The sequence below is a fragment of the Triplophysa rosa genome, linkage group LG24 (genome assembly GCF_024868665.1).
Source record: "Triplophysa rosa linkage group LG24, Trosa_1v2, whole genome shotgun sequence".
Taxonomy (NCBI): domain Eukaryota; kingdom Metazoa; phylum Chordata; class Actinopteri; order Cypriniformes; family Nemacheilidae; genus Triplophysa; species Triplophysa rosa.
The window spans coordinates 9941950-9954318 of NC_079913.1; the positions used below are offsets into that span (position 1 = coordinate 9941950).

Consider the following 12369-nt stretch of genomic DNA (forward strand, 5'->3'; position numbering starts at 1 on the left):
ATATTATGGCACTTGTTGTAGCCTTACCTGGCTCTCCATGTGGGCCTTGCCCACCGGCTGCAGGGAGGGGCGCTGTAGACACGCTGGGGGATGGGAAGGTAAGACAGGCGTCTGATGTTTCTCTATGAAACTCTACCTGTTGGTCTGAATATAATTTAATAAAGTCAGGGCAAGTTAAGGTCAGGGCTTGGTTATACATAAGATATTTTTAGCAAATACATGATAAAACAACCTTTCAAACAGTTTCATTAAATTGCATCGAAAGGCTCTGTGTGGTCGCTACTGTGTGTTGTGATGAATGTAGTGCATGTAAATAAAAATGGCCAATTTAAGCCATAGTCAAATCCTGGAAAATGGGTGTGTGTTTTTAATGTATATACATATTTTTAGCTATATCTCCCAGTCCTAGTCACAGCTGATTTATGTTGTAGTCCTTGTTGTTTCTTTCTGTACCTAATGTTGATAAATGAGTATATACCCCAGAGAAGTGGAGTTTGTCTTCTGCTCTTATGAAAACATGTTCAGCACAACATAAGGTGTGCATTTTCTATTGTACCGTACATGTCATGGCACTTTGTTTCCTTAGAGGACCTTCTGAGAAAGACACATGCCACAGCTGCCTCACATCTGCCACTCCCTGCGTGCATACAGTATGTTGCTTTGTTTCTAAAAACTTACTGTATATCTACAGATATCTCTTTCATCTCTCTTCGCGTCCCTTATTTTCAGTGATGGCAGTAGGAAGCATTGATGAATATCTCTCAGGTCAGTAATGGTTTGTGGTAGTGTTGGAGTGTGAGACTGAGTGGGCCATGATCTCTGGCTAATTCGCCAGCCTGGGACTCTGGATCAGCGCCGTTTTATGATGGATCACCACTGAGGACGGGGGATAGATAGAACGGGAATGGAGGGAGGAAAGGAGGGGTCCTGCTGGTGGCAGTATATCACAGTTGGGATAATAGAATTCTGCCGAGTTGACAGATTCGTGCTCACCTAATATCCTACCTGCAGCCCCCACAGCTCAAGATCTCAGCCCAGATCGCGTGAGCGCCGAGTGCTGCTAATCCGCACGTCGAGAGCCCTTTTCCTCTTATGGGTCAATGGCTCTGGTGTGGATTGGTTTGGCAGGATCTGAGGTTGCGGGTGATTAATAGGACAGTGGCAGGCCTGATGAATACAAACTCGGCCCCTCAATAACTGCTGTTGCTTTAGCGGCTAGCTTTGTGTTTATTTAATATACTTACGACTTCCATTTTGATAATGACAACTGATATGTCTAATCTTTTCAGCATGTCCAATTACCCAAATTGCCTGCTTGTTTAAATTATATTACAGTCTGTGTATTAATAGACAGCAAATATTAAACAAAGGTTTACATAGAGCAAAAGTTTGGAACTATAAAATAGATATAAATTACTTGGCATAGATAATTTGGTCTGAGAGTAATATGTTGAGAGTTTATTGAGAAAGTCACTTCTGATAGCGAATTGGTGTTTATGCAGATCTGACAATAGACACTGTTGAAATGACTTCTTAAAGGGATAGTTCACCAAAAAGGAAAATTATGTCATCATTAACTTAGCCTCTTGTCATTTCAAACTTGCATGACTTTCTTCTGTAGAACACGAAAAGATATTTTGTAGAATGTCGGTGACAGCGATGGTACCCATTGACTTGCATTGGTTTTGTGTCCGTACAATAAAAGGCAATGGGCACCGCTGTTGTTTGGTTTCTTCCAAATGTCTTCTTTTGTGTTTTGCAGAAGAAAGAAAGTCACACCGGTCTGAAATGACAAGAGGGTGAGTAAAAAATGACAGAATTTTCATTTTTGGGTGAACATTCCCTTTAAATCCTAGACAGCTAAAAGAAGCATCTTATAAGCAGATGCAAAAGTATCAATTTGCTCTATTTTTTAGGAAATTTTAGTAATTTATCCTTAATTGAGCTACCTAAAAAAAAAAATAATAAATGGGCTTTTTCACAAATTTTGAGCATAGAAACATCTGCAAAATTGCAAAGCTCAAGGTCCACTCAAAGGGGCATATTCTCTCTGACACGTTTCAAGAACTACAATGAACAGTTTGATTGACATCAAAAACAACACAATTCTTCCGTAAAATCAAACGTCACAATATCATTCAAACAATTCTTGCCCAAAGCACACACCAACACACAAAAACCTGTGTTTACACTTGACACCTGAGAAGCTAAAGCTCACGGTAATGATAAGATGTGGGGCACAAAAGCGTTTTTTAAACAACAAAGCATCGGAACCTATTCTGCCACGCAAAAAAAATCAGGACTTTCCTGATTTTCCTTTCTTATGGATGTCGCTGAACCATCATTGTACCTTATTTAAGAATTTCATCACTGCAGCCTAACCAAACACAAAGCATTGGCTAAAATTTGTTTGCTCTGCCATTGACGGACTTTTCAAATGCATTGCAGGTTCTCAGCGTAGTCCACTCGTGATATTTTCAGGTAATCACCACCGCAGGGCTATGAAATTGCTGGGCGCTCTCATCCAGCTTTGATTGCGTTACGTGGTGCAATTTTCCCTCCCATTGCCTTTCTCAGGTGGTGGCAGTTTAGCAAGCAGCGCTTGCACGTCTGAAGAGTAAAATAAGAAGATGGTTTCCATAATCTGCACCCATAACATGTCTGCGGTTTGTCTGTCATTCTGATGCATTTCTGTGATTCGGTAATGCTCACACTGTTCAACAAATAACTATGAACAAGAATGAATGGCTATGCGTGAACGGATGAGAGGAGTGGGGGAGTTGCTGGGAATGTGTGTGTTTGTGCTCTGGTCACAGGGTGTTGCGCATTGTATACCCCTGGGGTGACGAATATGTGTAGAAATGAGATTTGGGCCCCATTATTGGGCAGAAGAAGTTGTTTTATTAAGGAGACCACAGTAACGCAGAGCATCTAAAATGCACCAAAATTGAGCCGAGCGCACCAGGAGGCTGTATATCACTCTGGCAATTACACTCTCGCACCATGCAGTAAATGCGATTTTATGCAAAAGAGGGCATGAATATGAAATGCACATGTTGAGGAGAATAAAAGGATGGAGATGACTGCTGTGTTGTCTAACCTTTGACCTCACCGTCTGGACGGCTCCTCACCCCGCTGGATAAAAAAAAAGAGAGGATGTTAGAATGCCATCCATGGGGTTTTCCCTTCATCGGATCTCTGCATGTGAACACTTCACGCTTACAACTGAGATTTCACGCTATGATTTGATTGCCATTTCCGCAGTTCTACTGTACCAGCCCGCCCGTAATCGGATTTAGCCATAATCTCAGTAGATTATCCTGGTCTTCAGATTACCAGCTCAGGAACTCAATAGAGAAGGCATTTCTGTGGTTCGGCATTAGTGTAATCTTAGTATAATTGGCTTCTAATTCGAAATCCATTGAAGTGAACGAGTGAATGAAGGTGTTTTATATCTTGCTGAGCTTGCATTGCCTTGAATAATGAGCTGAGGCTGTTGCTCAGACAGTGAATATCTTAAACACGCTTGTGTTCTCCGAATGAAAAGGGAGTGCCACAGAATGATGGTGGAGAGAACAAAGAAAGATATACCGGTTTCATGTTTTCACACCAGAGAATGCATAAGAAAGGAAAGAATCTCTATTGTTCCGAATTTTTTGATGAAAAGTGTTTGACAAACCTTGTAATGACATTTTCAGCCAAGATTTGTCACCAAAACCTTGTAACAATGTTTTATGAACCGTTTTGTTACTAAATAACAGACCTCAAGTGGGAAAAGGACATCGGTTCCTATATTGGATCATAAAGTCATGACAATACATATAAATGTTCATTAATTTGCCCTACCACTTTATTAAAAAATCCACTGTGGTGTTAAATTGTTGTTGAATGTGGTACTAAACCTAAAAAAATCATACCATTTTTTAAATACATAAACTGTACCTGTAACTACAAAACACTGAAATGAGTTGCATTTGGGTAACTTCTTGTTTATATTTCAGAAGCTTTTTGAAATATTCGTATTTAATAAGAGCGTCCAAGTGCTTGCAAAAAAAGGCACTGCTCGGGTACCTGCATCACTTCCTAACTCTCCCATTGTTACCGTGACAACAGGATAGACAGGGCAACGCACCAGTCAGCCTCATCAGTTTTGGCTTGATTCAGGGGAGGGATGTGTTTCACACTATGAATGATTTGAACTGAGCAGTGTTGCTATGTAACAATATTAGCTGTTGTGCCTCCGAACAGATTGTTTCCCAGAGCGGAAACGTCCTGATAAATGGGCGTATGTTTCTTTTATAATCCATTTTTTATTGGGTTTTAAGTATTGACCTGCTCTCAAATCTTGCCATTTTGTACACCCTTGCATTTGTTTCTAAACAAGGCACAGAGCTCAGTAAACAGAATTGTAAATTCAGCTGGTACTCGAGGCTGCTGGGAAACTTTGTAGTAAATCCGCACAGTTGGACCTCCGGCAGGGTGTTTTGACAGTGTTGTCTAATTAAATGGCCTCGGAAATAAAGAGCATACAATTGTGGTGGTGACATCCACATTTAGCTTCTTATTAGTTCATGGTCTGCGTCTTTACCTGTCTGGTTGCTGTAATGTTACACTACTGTAAATAAAAATCAACATTTTAGCATTCAGAGAGGTGTAATTTAAGGGAATAGTTCATCCAGAAATTTATATTCTGTCATTTTTTACTCGCTCGGGGCATTTGCCGTCAGTAAGGTCGAAGATAGCATGAGGCATATTGGATGTAATATTTTCAGCATATGCCAAGTTTTAATATAGACAATGAGATTTGAAAGCTACGAATTAGATTTTCAGTGGACATTAGCTTTGGTCTGTTTCTCATATATTGTACGAATTGTCTGTTTGTGACACAACTTCTCCCATTAAGTTTCATGAAAAAAGAAAGTCATTCAGGTTTGGAGCAACATGAGATAAATGATGACAGAACTCATATTTTAGTTTAAAAATATTCCTAAAAATCTCAAGCAAGTCATGACACTAGACTTTAGACGCTATTCTTTCCACGCAGAGCATTATTTCATACCTCATCAATATTTTCATAATGTAATTTTTTTTAAAGCACCAGCCTCATTTCTAACACACTACTGAATACTCAAGTCATATAAAAACACTAAACAAACGAGTACATTCAAGGTCGTTGCATTTGTTTGCAATAATGCTGAGGTAAGCAGTTGGCAGAGACACAAGCCAGTGTCTCGCACATTTATGTCAAATAGGGCTTTCAATACTGTCTGGTTTTATTTAAAGCATGTAGCTTGGCATGCATTTAGAGTGATGTTACAGCTCTTCTCGTTTATCTCCGGAACGTGCCTCGCTCACGGCCGCCCTCTCTGCAGATTCTCCTCTATAAACCCGCAACAGGGAATAAATCACTCTGGGGAAAGCAGTGAAATCAATTTATTGGTTTGGAAATAAAACGTATCTTTTGTCTTTGCGAGTACAGGGAGGACAGGTTCGAAAGCTCGGCTGGTAATTACACGTTTATTACATGATAATCGCATGTCTGTCTGGGGTTTCTCTGCTATCGTATGATCCCTGGTGGACGCGTGCCGGGTTGGGAGAAATATTTCGGTGCATTTCTGTGTGTGTTTTTATGTAAATGTGTTTGCGCATGTGTACATCTTATCATATTCGCTGCTGCAGGTGCCATGTGTTCAATTACTAGTAGATTTCAAAACAAAGCCGAGGCACATTTGCATATGTAGTGCTTTATTTTCATTATTATATTATTAATAGTTTTTGGGTTACCTGTTGAACCATACCAAATAATATAGAGCTTTTTAATGTTCAATATCCAATGCATTATGGGATGCCCTCATGGGACCCTTATGATCCGGTGGGTGTTTTTAATGCAGCTGACCTCTGATCTGTTATGAGACAGCACAGGCGACATTTCTGTGCTTAGATCATTTCTCCCTGAGGAAATCAGAGGAAGGCCACCATAGATATTTACATCTTCGCAAATTAAATTGGCGGTACAGAGGCCAAGCCAGTGAATCATATTTTATTGGATATACTATAGCTCATCGACTATCTCAATGAATGCTCGATGAATGCTAAATGTCAGGAAAAGGGCAGAGGAAGAGTAGGAGACTTTAAGATTCACTTGCAATGGAACTGACTTCACAATAAAAACGTAACATCGTGCTCTTTGGTTCAAGTGTATGAAACAAATTTCTGTTGCCGACCATATTATTTTATCTAACCATCTACATATGTTTATGTTTGGTAGTCTAAATTCATCATAAAGGTCCAGTGTATAAAACACACCAATGTTCAATTAAATAATTATAAGCAGAATATTTTTTGTTTTGCCGTGATTTTGGAATTGTGAGCGTATGTTGCCAAGCAACAATTGGAAGCATTAATATAGAATGTGCTGTCAATCGTGATCCAATCTGCAATGCTTTAGAGAATATGTTCTTTCCTTTGACATTTATGGAAAGAATGTATTCTCACCTACCTGTGCTGGCACTTATTATATACATTATTTGTGTATTATTTTTAAGTTGCTATGGTAAGACAGCATCTGCTGTGTATGTTAATGTAATGTTGTTTTAGGTCCCTAGAACGGTCTTATATGATCAGATAACAAGATGGAACTGAATCAAACGTGAACCTGTCTGACCTGTTTGAATTAGCACATTATTATTCAGAAAGCAAATATGATTTTTCTCTGTGTTGGTTTAATGGTACGCTTCTATCTGGAAGACCAGCGAATGTATATTGGACCAGGAGATGATGCACAAACCCGCTTCATTTGTTTTACATTTGCGCCACTTTCTTTAATTGCAGGGAGCTGTGTAGACACAATGTTCTGCTCTACAAAATTCTCTATAATTACACTGCTTTGCTTCCCATTTAATGCTTCTGGCCAACTAATCCATTACAGGGACACCTACATTTTTGATGTGTATATATAGATCACACTGACAGGTTTCAATGCGTGTGTGATTTTTTCAGAATTTGTCAGTCATCTGTGGAACACGCTCTTGAAATAATAACAGCAATTGTTTTCTGACAGGTAGAGTGGGGTCCTTGTGCGTTGTACAATGGTATTTCAATCACCATCATTGCTTTTATCTATTCATTTTGACAGCTTGGGTGTGTTTTTGTCTCTAATATCACGGGAGTAATGTAAAGATGACATGCTAATCCTGCTAGCTGAGGTGCTCATTATTATACAGGGAAAAACAATAAAAATGTATTGATTTTGCTAGATCAAGTAGAAAACAGATCCTACAAAGTCAAAGCAGGAGAAAAACATTTAGCAGTAATGAATAATGCAAGAAATGCTGCACTCGTGATGTTCTTCTGAGGAGATTTGGGACGATGCAGTGTATTTAGTGTAAGGCAGATGCATTTGTTGTGTGCATTTGTTGATTCAATAAATCTTTTGTTTGCAAGTCGTGTGAAGCGTTAGACCTATTATTATAACAATTGTTGATTGAATTGTTGAAATAATTCTCTTAAGTAGCTTCTTGCTTCTTAATAATCTTTTTGTATTACAGTTTTGAATCTGTGCAGAAACCTCATGCATGTTATTTTATTGATTTAAGGAAAGATGACTGCAACCAAATAACATGAATTTGTTTGTTTGGACAGTTTGTTTCAAGGGGACTACCTAAAAACTTGATTGTCACAATAATTGCTGAAAATCCACACAGTGTTTTTTCTTTTGAAGCTCAATTTGAAGAAATGCCATTATTATACAAATGGGTAGTTGACAGACTAATATGCAAATTTGTCCTATGGTGTGACGGCAAAAAAACTGAAAAACTAACAATGACGATAAATTCTCTTATTCTATTTTAGATGATAAATATAAATCAAATTGTCAATCGTCAACTACCCGAAAACGAATGAATTGTACAATATACTGGACAGTGCTCTTTAGATTTAGATTGAAGAAAAAAATAGCAAACATGTGGAAGGACTTTTTCCTTTGGAAGGCAATAGAAGGACAGCTAAATGCAAGCTTTTCTCCAACTAGTCAATAAATACAGAGGTTTAAGAACTATTATTAACAAAATCCAAAATCTGAAAGTTTAGCTCAACTCAAATGGATAATTTCCAATCAGAACACATCTCTGTCATCTTACTTTGTAGTGGTGTCCATGAACCTCTAACATCTTGCAAGTCAAACGCCATTTGACAAGCCAATGTTTTGAAGTGTACCAAAAGGCCAGACAAGGCCAGCCATCGATCCTGTGGTAATTGCTCAGAGCTTGGCCTCTTCCCAGAATGCCTTTTATAACCTAAGCATGACTCAATCCTGCCTTTCTTCAGTGGTTTGTAAAAAAAGGATGAAAATAGTCACGTGCCAAAGAACAAACAGCATATTGTTTCATATATGAAGAGGAACACTAGTAACAAAACTCACTTTGATATGCAGATTCACAAAACACCACAGGGGAAACTGATGTTGAGCGTTAGCTATTTTGGTGAAACAACTTGATATTTGGGATTCTGTGATGCAAATGATTCTGCATGCCTTTTTTATTTCTTTTCTGAGTTTTATTCGTCTGTTTTACAGATTTGAGGACCAAGGACACTGCCTTGAGGTGGACTACAACAACGTACCCTCTGGGATCTACTTGCTGGAAATTACAAACTCCTGAATGGATGTTTTTGTGTGCAGAGAGGATGCTGGTCAATTCCTCCTGTTGACGTGGTTCGTGTCTCGATAATCTCCATTCCTCTTCGTTTTCTGTCTCCTTGTTCTTCCTGAAAGGCCCACCTGAGCCTGTGAGAAGATGTGACCCAGGGAAAGGAATATTCTGGCTGCCTGTAGCCGCCTCCATTTCTCCCACACGCTTTGCACATATCTCTTTCTCTCTAGCCCTGTCTCTCTTGGAGATATTACCGCACTCACCCGGGATGGATGTACCGCCTGAAACCAGCAAGCACGTAAAGAAGTCCACAAGTCAAAAGCTGGAGGACCAGAAAAAGGTAAGATGATGAATGGCTCATCCAGAAGCACATCTGCGTTTTCTGCTGTAGAAAACTAGCTGAAAGGCTGTTAGCAATGTAAAATGGATGAGACACTTGGCACCAGATGTCTTGCTGTGTTCAACGCTGCTTCTATTGGATTCTGTACATTCTGGTGGTTATTTATTGATAGAGAATCAGGTAGGCAGTTCAGATTTTTTTCGAGGGGACCTTTTTCATAGAATATAGTTAACTAGAAAGGGTTCGGTTCACCTAACATAAACCTTCAGATTTTGGTTCCAGCAGTCAATGCGTTTTGCTTTGCTTTTATTGATTTCTTTAATAGCCCGTTAAGCAACAAAACTCAATTCTGTACATTGTTTTGAATTGGGCAATTTGGAATAAATATGTATGGAATTAACTAATATTAGTAATGGTTATCATAAACAAGGAACTTCGTACTTGGAGAAGCTTTCGGAAGTTGGTCAGTCTCTCAGGTTTGCTCTACATTCTACATCTAGGACACTGGCCTTATGTCGGTCACGCTGCAGGTGAGCGTGGAGCTCTTACTCTAAAGTGTGATTAGTTTTTAAAAGTTGGCCTTTGGCTATGAGCGGAAAGTGTGCTCTGTTTGATCTGGATGGAGTCCTGCTGACCTGATTCTGGATAATGAGGTACCTGTGATAAGCTATCTTCCTCCCAAGAGCACCTAACCTGCAAAAGACACCCAGTAATCCATCAGGCCTGACACCTGCAGCATCATTAAGAGCTGATAAAGCATGGGGTCCCATGTTATTGTTCTTCCTGTTTTAGACCCACCATCTACTAGGAGGTCCTATATTAGATCTATTACGATAGAAGTGGCAGAATAAGCGTACAGAAAGATGAATGTCTTTATCGGCTGCAGGTGCAAACTTGCTTTCGGATGAGTATAGGGGTAATCGGTATACTAATATTATAATATAGTATACCTGTGATGTCATAATGCAACCACCGAACAACCATTTTTTAAAGGTTTGGATTCTATTTCTGTGGCATTGTTATACATAGCTCCATGTATTGTCAACTATAATTGGTCTACAATTTCACTGTTGTACATTAGACAAATGTCTTGTTGCTTGAAACTTTGTATTGTGTTTGCTTAGAGAATGATGTGCAATGCAACAGGACAACAATTTATTGTAATTTCATTAATTAAGTTTTAACTAAATCACATGAAAAGCCAAAGCCAGGAAAGACATCTTAAGATTGGAAATCTTTTGAAATTTGGTTGAAAACTAGAACAATGTTGTGAGTAATAATGTTGGTGGAGTAGACGTTTGTATAACCAGAGATTAAGCTCTAACCGAACCCAGACCAATGGAAGACTGGTGGGTCGACTTTGTTCCTTCCATTTGCTCAATGCAGTGAATAAAAGTGTTGTGCAGACAGACAGCTTTGATCATTTGTAGTGGCTTCCCTTTTTTCTTCAGCATGCACCATTAATCATAATCATACACTCTACGCTAATGGAAAGAAGCAGGTATACAATCTAAACACTGAGAGCTTGCTTGAATTAGACGAGTGAAGTATTGATGAAGAGGTGCTCTCCAAAGATTTCGACTCGGTTCATTTGAGTTTGAGACTGAAAGTGGCCAGAGGTATTCACTCTCGATGCTGGGGACCCCTGCATGCTAATGAACATTGAATATTCGTAAGGGAGGCTGACCCCCAAATGTGTCGCTTGTGGCTTACCAACATTTTCATAAGATGTCCGCATGAGGACTTTTTCCTGGAAGAAGAAACGGGCATTCTTGTTATTGAAAGAGCTCAGGGTCATACAAGAGATGTTTGGCAGCCCACGCTTGTATTCTTCTGATATAATTATTAAGTACATTAGAACATGGTTTTAGTGTTAGAATGCTTGGATTTGCAGATAATGTAGATGAAGGTTTTTTTCTGCACGCATACAGTACTTTATTTGATGTGCTATTGTGGTTTGCTAGTTAAATAGTAGATTTTATTCCCATCAGTCATACAATTCTGACAATTTTATGGAGCTAAAGAAGTAGGGCAGTACTGCTTTTTTATCTGTAAGTATATTTTGGGTGACTATAGATAATAAAAAATAACTGTTTACAAGTAGTATAGCTGACAACAAGCTGTTGAGAACTTGCTGAATAATGTGTCATGGTGGTGGTGCTTATTTCATTCTGCAGTTTCGGGGTGTTTACTTGGAAATGTATTCGTTGGTCAAAGCACCTCATTATCGCAATATTTGCATAGGATGTTGTTGGGGTTTTTATATAGAAATGCACCCACTGGTATCTATTTTCATCGACTTCTGTCATCTTGTCTTGAAATATACATATACAACTGGAAAAGAGCTGCACATATGTTTATATGAAATCTGTGCAAACTGTTCTATTTAAAATATCTCTAGAGGAAAAAGATTTGGTATTTAGTGTATAAAACTGTGCACAAAAGAGAAAGAGGGGAAGGCCACGAGCCCACGAGAGAGTGCATTAGTTTAGTAAAAAGTAGTTGCAAAAAGACTCTGCAGGTTCTTCAATGTGTGCTTAGACTACCAGTATTAAACTGACAGCACCTCTTGTGGTTTCTTCGTCTGGTCCCAAAAGTCTAAGCTTATTGAATTCCAAGTAGCCGCATTGTTAAAGCTGAATGTTTAGGCACAACTGTATGTAATTACTTTGTAGTTACATTGTTTTTACATCACAATTATTACACTAACATTGCTTAACAGTAATCTTTTTAATTCACTTATTAATTATTATTAAAAATAGGACTTTTATGGTATCATTGCTTAAGGGTTTAAAAGCTCCAAGAAGTAAATTGACTCCACTTACTTGTCTCTTGTACCAGGGGGGAATGCACAAGCAGCTATACTAATGTATGACATATGTATCATGAATAATTTAGATTGCACATTTTTACACTAATGTCAGCATCAGAGAGAGCATTCCCATTGGCTATGAATATCTGCTTTCCAGCACCATTTAGTCCAAATGCAGCAATGCTTCCCAGATGAAACTCGATCTCTAGTGACCCAAGGATCTGCTTATTACAGCTTATAACTGGTTTTGGCTATATCATCACATTCTGTTTGTCATGATCGTCCTTCATGGTTATGAAGACTATAGAGTGAGTTTACTAAACAGCTACTGGCATGTTATTGTAGCATGCGTGCATCATGCACCAACCACAATAATCTAGTTGTTATCTGTGCTAACATGCATTTTTATGCAAATCACGTTTTCATCAAACCCATTACCGCTAAGAATCAGGCGGTAAATGGGATTTCATAGAAAATAGATGTTTGTGTACATATTCTATTGATCATGGCAGCTGTAATTTGTCAAATTATGATCCAGTGATGAAGAAGAGCGTTATAACCAGCTATAC

At 38.7% G+C, this 12369-nt stretch overlaps 1 protein-coding gene across 1 annotated transcript in view; it reads left to right on the forward strand.

Annotated features, from left to right (window-relative positions):
* nav3 (neuron navigator 3) overlaps window positions 1-12369 on the forward strand; it is a 280821-nt gene that overhangs the window by 56897 nt on the left and 211555 nt on the right. The window contains exon 2 of the mRNA XM_057323584.1: window positions 8573-8988. Coding sequence (XP_057179567.1) covers window positions 8917-8988 — 72 coding nt within the window. The 5' untranslated portion in view covers window positions 8573-8916. The remainder of the gene's footprint in view (window positions 1-8572; window positions 8989-12369) is intronic.